This window comes from Coregonus lavaretus (assembly GCF_964263955.1).
Source record: "Coregonus lavaretus genome assembly, chromosome: 15".
Taxonomy (NCBI): domain Eukaryota; kingdom Metazoa; phylum Chordata; class Actinopteri; order Salmoniformes; family Salmonidae; genus Coregonus; species Coregonus lavaretus.
The window spans coordinates 12861151-12878635 of record NC_140002.1 but is presented as its reverse complement, the minus strand read 5'-3'; the positions used below and the strand labels follow the sequence as shown (position 1 = coordinate 12878635).

General features: G+C 42.6%; 1 protein-coding gene across 1 annotated transcript; it reads right to left on the bottom strand.

The window, feature by feature from the left end:
* Positions 1-644: 644 nt before the first annotated feature.
* On the bottom strand, positions 645-16756 carry LOC311143188 (ubiquitin carboxyl-terminal hydrolase 2-like). Its single transcript, XM_084178971.1, has 12 exons — positions 16146-16756; positions 10191-10241; positions 9861-9984; positions 8850-8961; positions 8441-8551; positions 8024-8088; positions 7841-7944; positions 7616-7696; positions 7082-7160; positions 4767-4871; positions 2444-2564; positions 645-1677 (listed from the first exon to the last, which is right to left on the bottom strand). Exons 1-12 carry the CDS (start codon positions 16302-16304, stop codon positions 1587-1589), a joined length of 1203 nt encoding a protein of 400 aa, XP_084035097.1. The 5' UTR covers positions 16305-16756; the 3' UTR covers positions 645-1586.
* Between the last annotated feature and the right edge of the window lie 729 nt (positions 16757-17485).

The window sequence follows — 17485 nt, the reverse complement described above, 5'->3', positions numbered from 1 at the left end:
AAAGGTCAACCACCCAAAGGCCAGCTAACTTGACACAACTGTGGGAAACATTGGAGTCAACCTGGGCCAGCATCCCTGTGGAACACATTCGACACCTTGAAGAGTCCATGCCCTGACGAATTGAGGCTGTTGAGGGCAGATATAATATTAGGAAGATGTTCTTAATGTTTTGTACACACAGTGTATACCAAAATACCACACGGACTATCTGCATTGACCCTTTTACACTGACTCAATGCACACTCACAGGATTCTACACTCACTCACACCGATACTCCAACACACACACACACTTAATTTAGTCACACACACATTACACACATGCACATACAATCATGATTTCCGCTGCTGCTATTCAGTTTATCATATATCCTGATGCCTAGTCACCTTACCCCTATGCATATCTACCCCTATCACTCCAGTATCACTGCACATTGTAAAAATGGCACTGACCCTAGAACTGACCCTGTATGTAGCTTACTTACTTTCTGGTGTTCTTCTTGTTTCTATTTCTTGCGTGTTTTTGTTCTACTTTACTTTATGTTATAGTACTACTGATATTGATTACTGCATTGTTGGGAAAGAGCTTGCAAGAAAGGCATTTCACAGTACTTGTGCACATGACAAAAAAAATGGAAATTGGAAAAAATAGTGATATTTTAATGATTAGTATCACAGTACAGTTACATTAACCATGTTGCTTTATAAATACAAAAATACGTGTTTAGTCATAAAAAACATAGCTAGAGATGTAGTTCCTCTCCATCTCGTTTTACCATGGCATGATATCTCCACCACCAGTTTGAAGTTGGAGGAGAGGAACCTCTCTCTCTGTCTCTCTTTCTTTCGCTTGCACACACAGCACGCATGCACACACACAGTCCTATTGACAGGGGAGAAAGACGAGGTTGTGCATAACCTACAACCCCAGCACACCAACAGATGGTGCTAGAGTCATACATCTATCCATCCATCCATCTCTAAAGTCACAGATATGATGACATCTAGTTTAAATATAATAATTTACAGAATGGAAGGTCTGCGTGATAGTCTTTCATGTCTCAGTGGTGACCTTGAAGTGGATGACAACTCCTGCATGGAGTCATACAGTCCTCGTTGTAGTGCATAGAGAGATATCTTCGCCGTCTGCATGGCGACCGCACACACGCACAGACACACACTCCCTCGCTCTCTCTCACACACACACACACACACCCTCTGTCCTGCTCGATCACACCTTCAAGTGTGACGTCCCCGGGACTTTCGATGATATTCAGGGGACATGTTTTTAGCTTGGAAGGGCCTTCCCATTGTCCCAGTGCTCTTCCGAACATCCCCATAAGATGGTTGAACCACAACTCAATCTCTGTATCCTGCCAGTACAGTGCAGCCTATGTGCTTTAGCTAAATTCATAGTGCCAAGGGCTCCTGTATAAACATAAGAGTATACTGTATGCAGTCCACAAAGCAAGGCTCAAACATCAACTATCAGACACAGACACAGGCCTAATAGGCTCATTGCATATGTCATCCATATGACCAGGCTGCCAGACTTTATGTAGCCCATATGTCCATGACATGTAGCTTCACAGGCGTGAATGAGAGGAGGAGGCCAGCTCGTAGAAGAGCACGTAGGCGTCACTGCTGCGGACCTGGCTGGACGACATGGGGCTCACCCTGTAAGGACACAGAGAAGAAGTGTGTTAATTAGAGCATACAGACACACCCACACACATATATAGAAATATACACAGAGTCTACCAAACATTAGGAACACCTGCTCTTTCCATGACATAGACTGACCAGGTGAATCAAGGTGAAAGCTATGATCCCTTATTGATGTCACCTGTTAAATCCACTTCAATCAGTGTAGATGAAGGGGAAGAGACAGGTGAAAGAAGGATTTTAAAGCCTTGAGACATGGATTGTGTATCTGTGCCATTCAGAGAGTGAACGGGCAAGACAAATATTTAAGTGCCTTTGAACGGGGTATGGTAGTAGGTGCCAGGCACACTGGTTTGTGTGTCAAGAACTGCAATGCTGCTGGGTTTTTCACACTCAACAGTTTCCTGTGTGTATCAAGAATGGTCCACCACCCAAAGGACATCCAGCCAACTTGACACAACTGTGGGAAGCATTGAAGTCAACATGGGCCAGCATCCCTGTGGAACGCTTTTGACACCTTGCGAATTGAGGCTGTTCTGAGGGCAAAAAGGAGTCCAACTCAATATCAGGAAGGTGTTCCTAATGTTTTGTACACTCAGTGTAGCGTGATACACACACAGACATTAACAAACAGAAAAGGAACAAACAGAACACAGAGCCTTGACTCTGATATAGTAGCAAACTGTACTCCAAGATAAGAGCGTCTGCTAAATGACGTAAAATTTTTATTATGACAATGTATATGGGGTGGAGGGGACATCATGGCATCATCACATACCTGGAGTCATTGTAGCTGTACCACTCCCCCAGGGTTGGGTTCCTGCAGTAAGCTGTGTAGTGGCCACCCAGCGTGTTCCCAGAGTGGTTGGACACCGCATAGAGATTATACACTGCATTCACTACACAGAGAGAGAGACAGAGAGAGACACAGAGAGAGAGAGAGAGAGAGAGAGAGAGAGAGAGAGAGAGAGAGAGAGAGAGAGATAGAGAGAGAGAGAGAGAGATAGAGAGAGAGAGAGAGAGAGAGAGATAGACAGAGATAGACAGAGAGACAGAGAGAGAGAGAGAGATTAGTGTTATGTCATTGACATCACTAAGGCCTTCATTCAGTTTCAACAGTCCCCTAACATCATTGAAAAACAATGTCTGTTTTAAGCCTGATTTATGAAGAGGATGGGTTATCTATAGACTGTACACAAAGCAAGTCAGTTCAACTGGGTGTGTGTGTATGCGTGAGTGTGTGTGGTTGTGTGCGTATGTCCTGAGTTCAATGAAGCCAGATGATCCAGTCAGTCTAGCCAGTACTTACAGTTGAAGTCGGAAGTTTACATACACCTTAGCCAAATACATTTAAACTCAGTTTTTCACAATTCCTGACATTTAATCCTAGTAAAAATTCCCTGTCTTAGGTCAGTTAGGATCACCACTTTATTTTAAGAATGTGAAATGTCAGAATAATAGTAGAGAGAATAATATATTTCAGCTTTTATTTCTTTCATCACATTCCCAGTGGGTCAGAAGTTTACATACACTCAATTAGTATTTGGTAGCATTGCCTTTAAATTGTTTAATTTGGGTCAAACGTTTCGGGTAGCCTTCCACAAGCTTCCCACAATACGTTGGGTGAATTTTGGCCCATTCCTCCTGACAGAGCTGGTGTAACTGAGTCAGGTTTGTAGGCATCCTTGCTCGCACACGCTTTTTCAGTTCTGCCCACAAATGTTCTATAGGATTGAGGTCAGGGCTTTGTGATGGCCACTCCAATACCTTGACTTTGTTGTCCTTAAGCCATTTTGCCACAACTTTGGAAGTATGCTTGGGGTCATTGTCCATTTGGAAGACCCATTTGCGACCAAGCTTTAACTTCCTGACTGATGTCTTGAGATGTTGCTTCAATATATCCACATAATTTTCCTTCCTCATGATGCCATCTATTTTGTGAAGTGCACCAGTCCCTCCTACAGCAAAGCACCCCCACAGCATGATGCTGCCACCCCTGTGCTTCACGGTTGGGATGGTGTTCTTCGGCTTGCAAGCAACCCCCTTTTTCCTCCAAACAACGATGGTCATTATGGCCAAACAGTTCTATTTTTGTTTAATCAGACCAGATGACATTTCTCCAAAAAGTATGATCTTTGTCCCCATGTGCAGTTGCAAAACGTAGTCTGGCTTTTTTATGGCGGTATTGGAGCAGTGGCTTCTTCCTTGCTGAGCGGCCTTTCAGGTTATGTCGATATAGGACTTGTTTTACTGTGGATATAGATACTTTTGTACCTGTTTCCTCCAGCATCTTCACAAGGTCCTTTGCTGTTGTTCTGGGATTTATTTGCACTTTTCGCACCAAAGTACGTTCATCTCTAGGAGACAGAACGCGTCTCCTTCCTGAGCGGTATGACGGCTGCGTGGTCCCATGGTGTTTATACTTGCGTACTATTGTTTGTACAGATGAACGTGGTACCTTCAGGCATTTGGAAATTGCTCCCAAGGATGAACCAGACTTGTGGAGGTCTACAATTCTTTTTCTGAGGTCTTGGCTGATTTCTTTTGTTTTTCCCATGATGTCAAGCAAAGAGGCACTGAGTTTGAAGGTAGCCCTTGAAATACATCCACAGGTACACCTCCAATTGACTGAAATTATGTCAATTAGCCTATCAGAAGCTTCTAAAGTCATGACATCATTTTCTGGAATTTTCCAAGCTGTTTAAAGGCACAGTCAATTTAGTGTATGTAAACTTCTGGCCCACTGGAATTGTGATACAGTGAATTATAAGTGAAATAATCTGTCTGTAAACAATTGTCGGAAAAATTACTTGTGTCATGCACAAAGTAGATGTCCTAAACGACTTGCCAAAACTATAGTTTGTTAACAAGAAATGTGTGGAGTGGTTGAAAAACAAGTTTTAATGACTCCAACCTAAGTGTAGGTAAACTTCCGACTTCAACTGTATATCAGGCCAGTCAATAAACGTCTTATCTACACAAGACTCTCTAGAAATGGCCCTAAAAGTACTTCTAAAAAGAAAAACAATACAATATCAAAGTAGCGGGAGACAGAGTGCTATCTATGGAGTTTGTTGAGTGTGTGTGTGAGTACTACTTACTGCTCTCAGAGCCAAATTCTGTCATGTCCAGCTCTTTGAGGGGAAAGTTGACGTAGGTGGAGAGCTTACTGTTTCGAACACGGTTCTCTGAGAAGCGCTTGAGGTCTGAGAGAGGGGCTCGGTCAAGGATAAGCACATGGACAGCTGAAGCATATAGCTAATGAAAGCATAGTGGCATAGATGGCTATTGATAGCATAGCAGTATAGCTACTGATAGCATAGTAGCGTACATATTGGTATCATAGTAGCATAGCTATTGATACCATAGTCCCATATTGATAGATATTGATAGCATTGTAGCATTGCTATTATGCAATTCTATACCTGGCTTTCATAGGGCAGCTGGCTACATACAGTTGAAGTCGGAAGTTTACATACACCTCAGCCAAATACATTTAAACTCAGTTTTTCACAATTCCTGACATTTAATCCTAGTAAAAATTCCCTGTTTTAGGTCAGTTAGGATCACCACTTTATTTTAAGAATGTGAAATGTCAGAATAATAGTAGAGAGAATGATTTATTTCAGCTTTTATTTCTTTCATCACATTCCCAGTGGGTCAGAAGTTTACATACACTCAATTAGTATTTGGTAGCATTGCCTTTAAATTGTTTAACTTGGGTCAAACGTTTCGGGTAGCCTTCCACAAGCTTCCCACAATAAATTGGGTGAATTTTGGCCCATTCCTCCTGACAGAGCTGGTGTAACTGAGTCAGGTTTGTAGGCCTCCTTGCTCGCACACGCTTTTTCAGTTCTGCCCACACATTTTCTACAGGGTTGAGGTCAGGGCTTTGTGATGGCCACTCCAATACCTTGACTTTGTTGTCCTTAAGCCATTTTCCCACAACTTTGGAAGTATGCTTGGAGTCATTGTCCATTTGGAAGACCCATTTGCGACCAAGCTTTAACTTCCTGACTGATGTCTTGAGATGTTGCTTCAATATATCCACAAAATTTTCCTTCCTCATGATGCCATCTATTTTGTGAAGTGCACCAGTCCATCCTGCAGCAAAGCACCCCCACAGCATGATGCTGCCACCCCCGTGCTTCACGGTTGGGATGGTGTTCTTCGGCTTGCAAGCCTTCCACAGTTATATTTTTGTTTCATCAGACCAGAGGACATTTCTCCAAAAAGTATGATCTTTGTCCCCATGTGCAGTTGCAAACCGTAGTCTGGCTTTTTTTATGGCGGTTTTGGAGCAGTGGCTTCTTCCTTGCTGAGTGGCCTTTCAGGTTATGTCGATATAGGACTTGTTTTACTGTGGATATAGATACTTTTGTACCTGTTTCCTCCAGCATCTTCACAAGGTCCTTTGCTGTTGTTCTGGGATTGATTTGCACTTTTCGCACCAAAGTACGTTCATCTCTAGGAGACAGAACGCGTCTCCTTCCTGAGCGGTATGATGGCTGCGTGGTCCCATGGTGTTTATACTTGTGTACTATTGTTCGTACAGATGAACGTGGTACCTTCAGGCGTTTGGAAATTGCTCCCAAGGATGAACCAGACTTGTGGAGGTCTACAATTCTTTTTCTGAGGTCTTGGCTGATTTCTTTTGATTTTCCCATGATGTCAAGCAAAGAGGCACTGAATTTGAAGGTAGGCCTTGAAATACATCCCCAGGTATACCTCCAATTGATTCAAATGATGTCAATTAGCCTATCAGAAGCTTCTAAAGCCATGACATCATTTTCTGGAATTTTCCAAGCTGTTTAAAGACACAGTCAACTTCTGACCCACTGGAATTGTGATACAGTGAATTATAAGTGAAATAATCTGTCTGTAAACAATTGGTGGAAAAATTACTTGTGTCATGCACAAAGTAGATGTCCTAACCGACTTGCCAAAACTATAGTTTGTTAACAAGAAATTTGTGGAGTGGTTGAAAAACGAGTTTTAATGACTCCAACCTAAGTGTATGTTAACTTCCGACTACAACTGTAGGTTAACCCCAGATGCCAGAACCATAGACTTTTAATACACTCTGTTTGAAATATATAACATTTCAACGACTTTGGCTCCAAAGTTCCTTGAAAATGACAGTTCATTCTAGCTATGTATCTGGTTATAGTGTTATTGCTACTCTTCTACTACTATAAAGTTATACTACTACAACTACTACTACTACAACTACAACTACTACTACTACTACTACTACTACAACTATTACTACAACTAATACTACAACTATTACTATTACAACTATTACTACTACAACTACTACTATTACAACTACTAGTACTACTAGATTGGAAGTAACTTAATTGTTGGGGGAACCAATGATGGGGACACTAATATGAAGTAGTAGAAAGGATACGAAGCACAAGGATTTGAGGGAACTTCTGGATGGTGAACTTCTTAGTGCATTTCCGCCTGGCTTTACACCTGTGGCATGTCTGGAGGAGGAAAGGGAGAGAGGGTTTGGTCATTACATGTGGAAACTCACACTGACAGACATTACTACTACCTGGGTTCAAATAATATCTCCAATATCTCAATTACTTTCACATACATTCAAAGTAAGTATTCAGAACGTAGTGGAACATTTTAATGTATTTGGAAACTCATTTGGAAAGAATTTGAAACATTCAAATACACTGACTCAAATACACTCCCATAAGTTTAACCCAGGTATTGGAAAATAGTATTTGAAATAGGTACTTGAAAATCCTCTTAAATACAATTTGGTTGACTATTTGGTTTTTACAAATAACCATTCAAATACTCAAATAAAAGCACTTGTTTTGGACTGTGCATTTGAAAATACTCAAATACACAGAAAAATTATTTTTAATACCAAATACTCAAATAACAGACACAGACACCAACAGCAATAGCAATAGTCCCTTACCGGTTTCTCATCTCCATCCAGTACGTCTTCTTTAGTGAAGAGTCGCATGCAGTCTGTCAGACTCACCTCCCCTGAACCTTTCTGTGGACACAAACACCCTCAGTCAGACACAGCTTTCACTGTGTGTGTGTGTGTGTGTGTGTGTGTGTGTGTCCGTGCCTGCCTGCCTGCCTACCTGCCTGCGTGCATGTGTGTGAGTGTGCATGCGTGAGTGTGTACACTGACCTTAGCGATGGGTAGTGACAAGTCCCAGAATGGATCGAACACAGTGGAGCAGTAGCCACACTCACTGCAGGTCAGAGAGCTCTTCAGCTGGCCCACAAACAGATCTATACAGCGAAACAGATACACTATTACACACAATGAACATCAAACTTGTAATATACACACTTGTTCTCAGTCACTTACCAACCACTTTGCTGTCCTCTCTCTCTAGGTATTTGTTCCACATTCTCTTCCCTTTCTCATTGTCACTGTGGAGGAGACAAACACAGATCCCATTTCAGTTTACAGTCAAACAAGGTGTCCTCTACAACAGACACACTCCTCTCTATTTAAGATCCCAGGGGAGTTTAATCTGAGGCACCCAGTCTTGGTAAAAAAAAACAACTATAAACCATGACTCATTACAAAGGCAGTTAACAGCCTGAATATTATGAGGCATGTCTAGGCATGTCTAATCCTAGGAGAACATGTCAGGTTCGTGTTCTTGAGGCACCAAACAGAAGAAACGGACTAAGAAATGCTAATTGTCGTTTTCTGTTTCAAAACGGTTCAAACTAACTAACATGCTCCTGGGTTGGTGCTACGGCAGGTGAGACTTACGGCAGGTGGTCAATGTCCTCGGACGGGAGCCTGGGCCGCACTGTGACCCTGTTGACTTCGTTGTGGAGGCCGTCCAATAGGAAATGCAGGAACTCCTGAGCATCCTGCTGACTGGAGGAGAGACAGAGAGAGACAGAGAGATGGGGGAGAGAGAGAGAAAGAGAGATGTTTACTTTCAAAAGCTCGTTATTTCAACCACTCAGCCACAAAATGAGAAATTAATATAAAAGATGTCTACATTAATGCATTACAGAGAGAGAGAGAGAGAGAGACAGAGAGAGAGACAGAGAAAAAGAGGGGGGTGGGAGAGTATGATGACACTAAATGAACTCACTTTCTCACAGCACACTTATGACCATAGAAATTGAATTACTAGATCAGACCACAGCCCTTTTCTGAATAGACTTACTTGTATCCCACAAATTTGGGTGCGTATCTCTGGATCTGGGTCTTGAAGTCTGAGGGACTGATGGCCTCGCTGCTGACTGACGTCCATAGGGTCTGAGTGAGTTTGGCAAACTCTGTTAGAGAGAAAGACAGAGGGAGAGTAGGGAGAGAGAGAGAGACCAGACAGACAGACAGACAGACAGACAGACAGACAAACATGACAGACAAACATGACAGACAGACAGAGAGAGACAGAGAGAGACAGAGAGAGAGCGAGAGAGAGTGAGAGCGAGAGCGAGAGAGAGAGAGTGAGGGGAAAATAAAATGAGAGCACTTTTAGCCATTGTACTGTTAAGCAGAGGTCACATTGCAGGGAAAGGACAGAAAGGAAAGGGATACCTAGTCAGTTGTACAACTGAATGCATTCAACTGAAATGTGTCTTCTGCATTTAACCCAACCCCTCTGAATCAGAGAGGTGCGGGGGGCTGCCTTAATCGACATCCACGTCATCGGCGCCCGGGGAGCAGTGGGTTAACTGCCTTGCTCAGGGGCAGAACGACAGATTTTTACCTTGTGAGCCATGTGAAGAATAATAATCAGGTAGTAGACAGAACTACTGTTACTGTTCAAATGTCTCCAAACCCTGTCTGAGGATCAGTGTGGCGTGTGTGTGTGTGTTTTTGTATACATGCACAGAATAGCTGCTATATGTTTCAAATCAACTTAAGACACAATTTGTATAAGTCTTAAGCATACAGGTTACGTTACAAATTAGAGGTCAGTATTATAGTGACCCTCAGGTGATTCTATAAATATTCTTAGGATGATTATTATGTTGCATAACAAACATGATCAGTGCTTTTTTACACAATTTTGTCCTTTCTTTTTTTTTTACCAAATAGTCTGCACTGGCTCACTGTCAAATTTTCCAGAATTCGTCAGCTGGTAACACCCTTCTAATGTCATTCTAATAATGCATTATACCTGCAGGCTTAAGTCAAGTGCAACCAGTTGGACAGTAGTGTGTCTTACCCTCCATGAGAGCAGCCTTGGCTCTGCAGTTGTTGTTGAGGTCGGTGCGGTGTGTGTTCCTCAGACAGTAGTCCCTCAGGTCAGGAGTGTTGCTCAGACACTGCAGGATCGAGTTCATGAAACACTACACCAGAAAATAGAGGGAGAGAGAAGGGGGATAGAGAGAGAGAAAAAGGAGGGAAGATTTATTAGACAAGAAGTACACACTTTTCAGTGACAGGGATAGATATTCCAAAGAGTGGACATCAGATCTGCTACAAACCAGACCAGATATAAGCACAGTGTAAAAACAGACTTGTGTGTTAGTGGCGGAGGTAATGGTTTACTCACTGTGTTGCCGAGGTTTCTCAGTCCCACCAGGCCTTGAGGACTCTTGGAGTTCTGTTGAGACAAAGACAGGGAGACACAGGTTAGAGCACAGCAGAAACCCCTCTTCACTCAGTCACACCCTGACACATGACAACCTAAAGGGACACAGGACCAAACACATACCATTGTTTTGCCCGCGCTACAGACGGCTATATCTGTCCGCTAATACAGGACTGGTAAAGGACCAGTGCACTACTTTTGAGAAAAAATACAATTTAACAACAAACAAAAAAGTTACTGCTATATTTTGTATTTATTCTGATTTTTCAGGGGGTGCTGCAGCAGCACCCTCAGCACCCCTACTTCCTGCGGCTATGGTTGGATGTTCACTGGAGTGGTGTGACCTTGTCTGAAGGGTTTTTGAAGGTCAGTGTGTATCATTGCCTTAAGGTCAGAGTACAGTCGTGGTCAAAAGTTTTGAGAATGACACAAGTATTGGTCTTCACAAAGTTTGCTGTTTCAGTGTTTTTAGATATTTTTGTCAGATGTTACTATGGTATACTGAAGTATAATTACAAGCATTCCATAAGTGTCAAAGGCTTTTATTGACAATTACATTAAGTTTATGCAATGAGTCAATATTTGCAGTGTTGACCCTTCTTTTTCAAGACCTCTGCAATCCGCCCTGGCATGCAGTTCTGGGCCACATCCTGACTGATGGCAGCCCATTCTTGCATAATCAATGCTTGGAGTTTGTCAGAATTTGTGGGTTTTTGTTTGTCCACCCGCCTCTTGAGGATTGACCACAAGTTCTCAATGGGATTAAGGTCTGGTGAGTTTCCTGGCCATGGACCCAACATTTCGATGTTTTGTTCCCCGAGCCACTTGGTTATCACTTTTGCCTTATGGCAAGGTGCTCCATCATGCTGGAAAAGGCATTTGTCGTCACCAAACTGTTTTTGGATGGTTGGGAGAAATTGCTCTCGGAGGATGTGTTGGTACCATTCTTTAATCATGGCTGTGTTCTTAGGCAAAATTGTGAGTGAGCCCACTCCCTTGGCTGAGAAGCAACCCCACACATGAATGGTCTCAGGATGCTTTACTGTTGGCATGACACAGGACTGATGGTAGCGCTCACCTTGTCTTCTCCGGACAAGCTTTTTTCCGGATGCCCCAAACAAAGAAAATGACTTTACCCCAGTCCTCAGCAGTCCAATCCCTGTACCTTTTGCAGAATATCAGTCTGTCCCTGATGTTTTTCCTGGAGAGAAGTGGCTTCCTCGCTGCCCTTCTTGACACCAGGCCATCCTCCAAAAGTCTTTGCCTCACTGTGCGTGCAGATGCACTCACACCTGCCTGCTGCCATTCCTGAGCAAGCTCTGCACTGGTGGTGCCCCGATCCCGCAGCTGAATCAACTTTAGACGGTCCTGGCGCTTGCTGGACTTTCTTGGGCGTCCTGAAGCCTTCTTCACAACAATTGAACCTCTCTCCATGAAGTTCTTGATGATCCGATAAATGGTTGATTTAGGTGCAATCTTACTAGCAGCAATATCCTTGCCTGTGAAGCCCTTTTTGTGCAAAGCAATGATGATGGCACGTGTTTCCTTGCAGGTAACCATGGTTAACAGAGGAAGAACAATGATTTCAAGCACCACCCTCCTTTTAAAGCTTCCAGTCTGTTATTCTAACTCAATCAGCATGACAGAGTGATCTCCAGCCTTGTCCTCGTCAACACTCTCACCTGTGTTAACGAGAGAATCACTGACATGATGTCAGCTGGTCCTTTTGTGGCAGGGCTGAAATGCAGTGGAAATGTTTTTTTGGGGATTAAGTAAATTTTCATGGCAAAGAGGGACTTTGGAATTAATTGCAATTCATCTGATCACTCTTCATAACATTCTGGCGTATATGCAAATTGACATCATAAAAACCGAGGCAGCAGACTTGGTGAAAATTTATATTTGTGTCATTCTCAAAACTTTTGACCACGACTGTACACTACATGTGGTAGCTACGTCATGAGTGGTGGGCTTTGTGACGTTGTGAGACGTTGGGTGAGGGACGCTGCTTGTCATGACCAAAACACAAATAACCACCATCTGTAGCATAAGAACTGAAACAACAAAACCTGACTTATCAAGCCTGCATTAGCACCAGGGCAAAGATAAATTATATCCTGATCACTTCCATATTGCTATTGTTGTTCAGGACAGATACTAATAGCAATACTATGGTAATACTACGGTATTGTTTGTCATATTTTATCATCTCAACAAATGCCATTTAGTAAAATGATCATGTGGTTTTCATTATCAGAGTCACATATTTTTTTTAAACACCCATTCAAAGATGGTTGAAAACCAGGAAGTGAATGTGAGCAAAACCAAACCTCATTTACCACAATTTGTTTTACTAATTGTGTATAAAATGGGAAATTAAAAGGTTGTAAAATGTTGTTGACCTCTAAAACATTATCATTTTGACACACAAATGTATCATATTTTCTTAATATTTTATATCAGTCCTCATTTAACTAGGCATATCTTCCATTATAAGTAAATGAAGCAGTCATAAAGTAAATTAATGTATCATTTTTTTTATTATTTAAAAAGTCTACGCAAATTCTAATACAAAATTAGTTTACTCTAATTAGGCTACTCAACAGGCTGGTTAAGATGTTTCCGACGTATTATATATCAAAGTTTAAGTCACGCGAACATATATTATTCATTTATGGCCAATATTGAGGCTAAATACACATATTTGGCAAAACATTGTTTCTGCTATTTTTTTTCTTGGTGTGCCAGTTAAAGGGATAATGTGTTAATGTTGTCTTTCCTGAATACTGGGTTAAACCAGTTCTGGGTTAAGCAGGTTTAATGGATAATACTGCTTTCCCAAGCTTACTGCTACATGTAACCTACTCTATACAGTGTCCCTATAATACACGTTGCTGTACAGGGACATTTCTGAGGATCGGAAATTCTTGGAAGTTACATATTAATATTACACATTCATCTAGTGTTCTATGTAGGCTAGTCCAGATTAAGGTGGGGTGTTTGGTGAAAGTGTAACATTTGGGAGTGAAGCTACGTATCGGTACATCTGCTGACGAATGAAACACCTAAACTGGTATACGGCAGCACCCGCCTGACGCCACAGCTGACAGGACTGGGGTGGTATCACACGTACATGCAGGTACAAACACACATACAATAGTCAAGCACACACAGGCCTGAAACCAGTTGCACACACACAGAGGTAGTCAAGCAAGCACACACAAATAGTCAGGCACACACAGGCCTAAAACAAACGTGCACACACGCCATAGACACGCACACTGTGAATGCATGAGTCAGTGACTATCCCCTGTCCCAGCCCAAACCACTCCACATACTGCACCGTACGTAGCACCACAATGCCACTTCTCATATCCAGACAGGTACCAAATGCCTCATACTTCTCATAGTTCACTTTCCACTGGCAGCGCAGTGTAGGCATTGTCTCTAGAGGTCAAACTCTCATTGAGTTGGAGTGTGAGTACTGAGTAGAGACTGTGCTGCTGCACATGGCCAATCAGAGGGTGTGTCTGGGTACACACTGCATTGTTAGCGCTGAGACGGGGCATATGGCTTGAGCCGCATGCACAGGCCAGTTCCTCACAACCTGGGTAGAAATAGCACTGGAGCCAGGACACTGGGACACTAGTACAGTGATTACTGAGGAGAGGCCTGTGGAGAATGGGCTCTGTCGGCATGTGGCTCACTCGGGACATGGAGGGGGGGTCCAACAATAAGGGCCCTGATTGGCTGACGGCCCGTCTGTTCTGAGGAGGAAGTCATTCCATTGGTTGGCACAGGTTGAAAGTGTGAGAGTGGGGAGAACATTGTGTTCCAGCCTTACTGTGCGGGACTGGTTACAGCCAAACAACTTGTGACTGGGACACACCCACAAACACACCTCGCTTCATACTGTAGCACCACCCAGCAGACACACTGTAGGCTGACTGTACAGCGCATACCAATGAGCCCAAAACAGTGGTGGATAAAGCACTGCTAATGTATTACAACCATTGATAATGTTGTTGAAGCGGTGATAATGTTGTGTTACGGTTATTCAATGGTTATCGGTGACAGTCCTGACTGAGGAACATTCTGCTCTCCCCGTAAAGGACATCCATATATTTAGGCCCTCAGCCCATTCTGAGAACCCATGTGCCCTATCACTCACAGCGTACTGTACATCAGATAAGGTGACACTTTCCTGGAGACATAGGCTGACATTCCTTATCTTGGTGTTTGCTCAACGTCATTACACAACTTCACTCCCTAATTGTTAGTGTGACACAGGGCAAATAGTGCTAACAGTGTTCTTAATGTGTGTTGCGGTTATGCAACAATCGACAAATCAGGTTATCTTCGTTCACAAGTGCTGATAGGGATTTCCTCTATCAATCAGGGAACACAGTGATGTAAAACACTGCTCTTTATCAAGTGTATACTTTCAAGGGCTAGCCGTCACTGAGGGCAATGATTATGAATGGTGGTTTGTTTGGTGTTTCATTGTGAGGTTGTGTGTTGAGAACTTGCCTAATAGAAGGAATGCTAGACAGGCTGCTATAGGGCAATGTGAGCCTTTGTTTGTCCACTAGGGGTCATCCTGTCATTTCCTCAGGGTTCATGTAAGGATTCCTGGACCCATATTCTTAAAACGTCTCAGAGTAGATCTAGGATCAGGTCCATGTAATCTTATTCTTTATGATCTTAAAGTCAAAGCTGATCCTAAATCAGCAATTTTACTCTCAAACGCTTGATAAATACAGTCCCCTGATGTTGCTCTCCTGCCTGCCTATGTTGTGGCATATTATACAGGCCTTTACATTTATAATACATTTAGGCCTAGATATATTAAAACATATATATTTCAAGAACGATTTTGAAGTCTTGTGCAGTGTTGTTTACATAGCCAGTGCCACATCAGGTTATGTTTTTTCTTTAGGCCTAATTATTCTCTCTTCAGTAGACTATAGTCTGCATGTCACATTGAAGGTAAAGGTACATATGAATCTGTATCCTCACAAATATTCTGTACTGTAAAGCGTAGGCTATATTCAGGGACATAAATAATAGCTGGAACGGAAGGAGGTAGGCCTAAATTATGTGCATTATGGCCAGCAGTGCACGCACTGCTCATGGTAGAGCACGCTCAGCGCAAAACTGCTGAAAGCCGGATTACGTAACCAAATCAGCTGCGCGAGGTGACAGTACGAGTAGGGTGACAGGCAGGCAGCTGGCTCGAGCGCTCCGCGCCTTGAACACAATGTGAAACATTTCCTATTGGATTGAAACGATTCCTATACTGTCATACCCTATTAGGATCCACATGTGTAAACAAAGCTACAACATAAATGACCTGAGTCTAAATTGGCCTGCGTTTTTATTTTTATTTTTATCATTCCACCACACATATCGTAATTCTATTCTATTATCACGGGTGTCGAAATAACTTCTCACTTCTTGGAGAGGATGTAGGACTGCCTATTCAACCTACAGGTGATTCACTTAAATTACTTTACTTTACTTTTGCAAATTAATAACTATTAAAGCCACGCACCCGACAAGATTCCAAGTTCCAACATGGAATGAACAGTGTAAAGGGCTCAATCTCTAAAAGCAATTTCATAACACATTTAATCTGTTGCTCACAGAGTATAAGTGGCATTATTATGTAAGTACGTTTAGCTGCCAACACGATCCTTTACTGGGCTTATTTATTTTGGTGGGAATGTCTCCTGTAACTGAAACAAATCTATCCATGTTATTGTCAATATCATGTATGCCCCTAATTGAAAAAATCGTCTGACAATGTGATCGCTCTCAGTCACAATTTACGGTATGGCATAATGGCACTCCACATCTGTTGTGCATGGACTACCTGAATATGCCTTTGCTTGCAGACCGAAAAGGCGCACTCACCTTGGCTTGATTGATAAGCAGACCCACAAATGTGGACATCAACATTGACCGCGACATTGGAGGACTCTTCCTGCGCAGGTCCGTCTTTAGGAAGGGGAAAGCGGTAGCAGGCGACTCCTCGGGCACAGTCACCGTGTACGACTGTCGCAGACTAGGCATGATGGCGGTGTAGCGGCGGTGTACTAGCAGACTATAGGCCTACAATCAACTTGCGATGGCGATGCTAAAAAGTTGTCTACCGCGACTGAAACAGTCGTCCTGTGTGACGTTGTTGATCTTCCCCCCAAAAAATGTATTCTGATTGAGATGACAAGGTGTTCAATTCGAATCCCTTGAAACACTTAAATTATCACATAAAACAGGCGCTGGTGATAAATCGTCGCGATTTGCAGTCAGTTAGAAGTGATTTGCAGTCTGGTGGACTAGACTATATAAATAAATAAATAAATAAATAAATAAATACATTAAAAAAACAATATAGCAGACAGCTTGCCTACTAGAATCACATTAGACCCACAACTTAATCTGGAATATCACTCAATGCCTGCTGACTGAGATTCGGTTTTATGTGATTCCACCTCTCCCAGTGTGGGTTGAAGAATAAGCGAGTCGATGTGAGTCGGTGTGCACTTCAGTTTTACTACACAGTGCACACGCCCCCTCAGACTCCGTAGACGTCACGAAGCGTCTCATGCTTGTCGAGAGCAGTGGTCGAGAGAGACGTCAAACAGCAGAGGACAAGACCTTCTCAACCTTCACAGAGGACGATGATGAAAGGGGAGAGGGGGTGGGGGAAAGAAGGAGGACAGAGGAGGATAGGGGACAAGGGTTGTGGAAAATAATGACTGTATATGGAAAAGCACGATCTGTCTGTCTGTTTCTGTAGGCTATAGCTCAATCTATCCATCCATCCATTTGAATACTTAGCCATACAGCATTGCCTTCTTCCATCTTGACAGGTGAATTTAGCTTGACCACCTAATGCCTAATAACAGTGTAATGACGTATAAGTAAAACCGACATAACATGGTATGACAACATTATGTCATGCTTATGTCATTTAGTCAATCAAAAGTCAATAACGTCCAATGTGTTGTTGCTTGCAAATTTAGCAAACTAAAGCAACAGTTGGTCTCGGCTCAAGCATTGCAATGTGCTTCTCCAGAATATTGTGAATGAATGACAAAACTGGGTCACATTTAATAGGAAGCAAATAGCCCGAACCAGGGAGGGACCTACCTAAATCCGACCAATAAGAAAGCTTGTTTTCATTTTTCGTTGCAAAACATTTAGGTATGGTGAGGCACTAATAAACATGACCTGGGGTACAGTAAGCACAA

What these genes read in the sequence shown, in the direction of transcription:
- LOC311143188 (XM_084178971.1), bottom strand. Translation starts at nt 16,304, where the DNA reads ATGCCTAGTCTGCGACAGTCGTACACGGTGACTGTGCCCGAGGAGTCG. An exon ending in TGAGAAACCTCGGCAACACA is followed by an intron (nt 9,985 to 10,190) that starts GTGAGTAAACCA and finishes TTTCTGGTGTAG; the next exon opens with TGTTTCATGAACTCGATCCT. An exon ending in CCCTCAAATCCTTGTGCTTC is followed by an intron (nt 4,872 to 7,081) that starts GTATCCTTTCTA and finishes CCCCTCTCTCAG; the next exon opens with ACCTCAAGCGCTTCTCAGAG.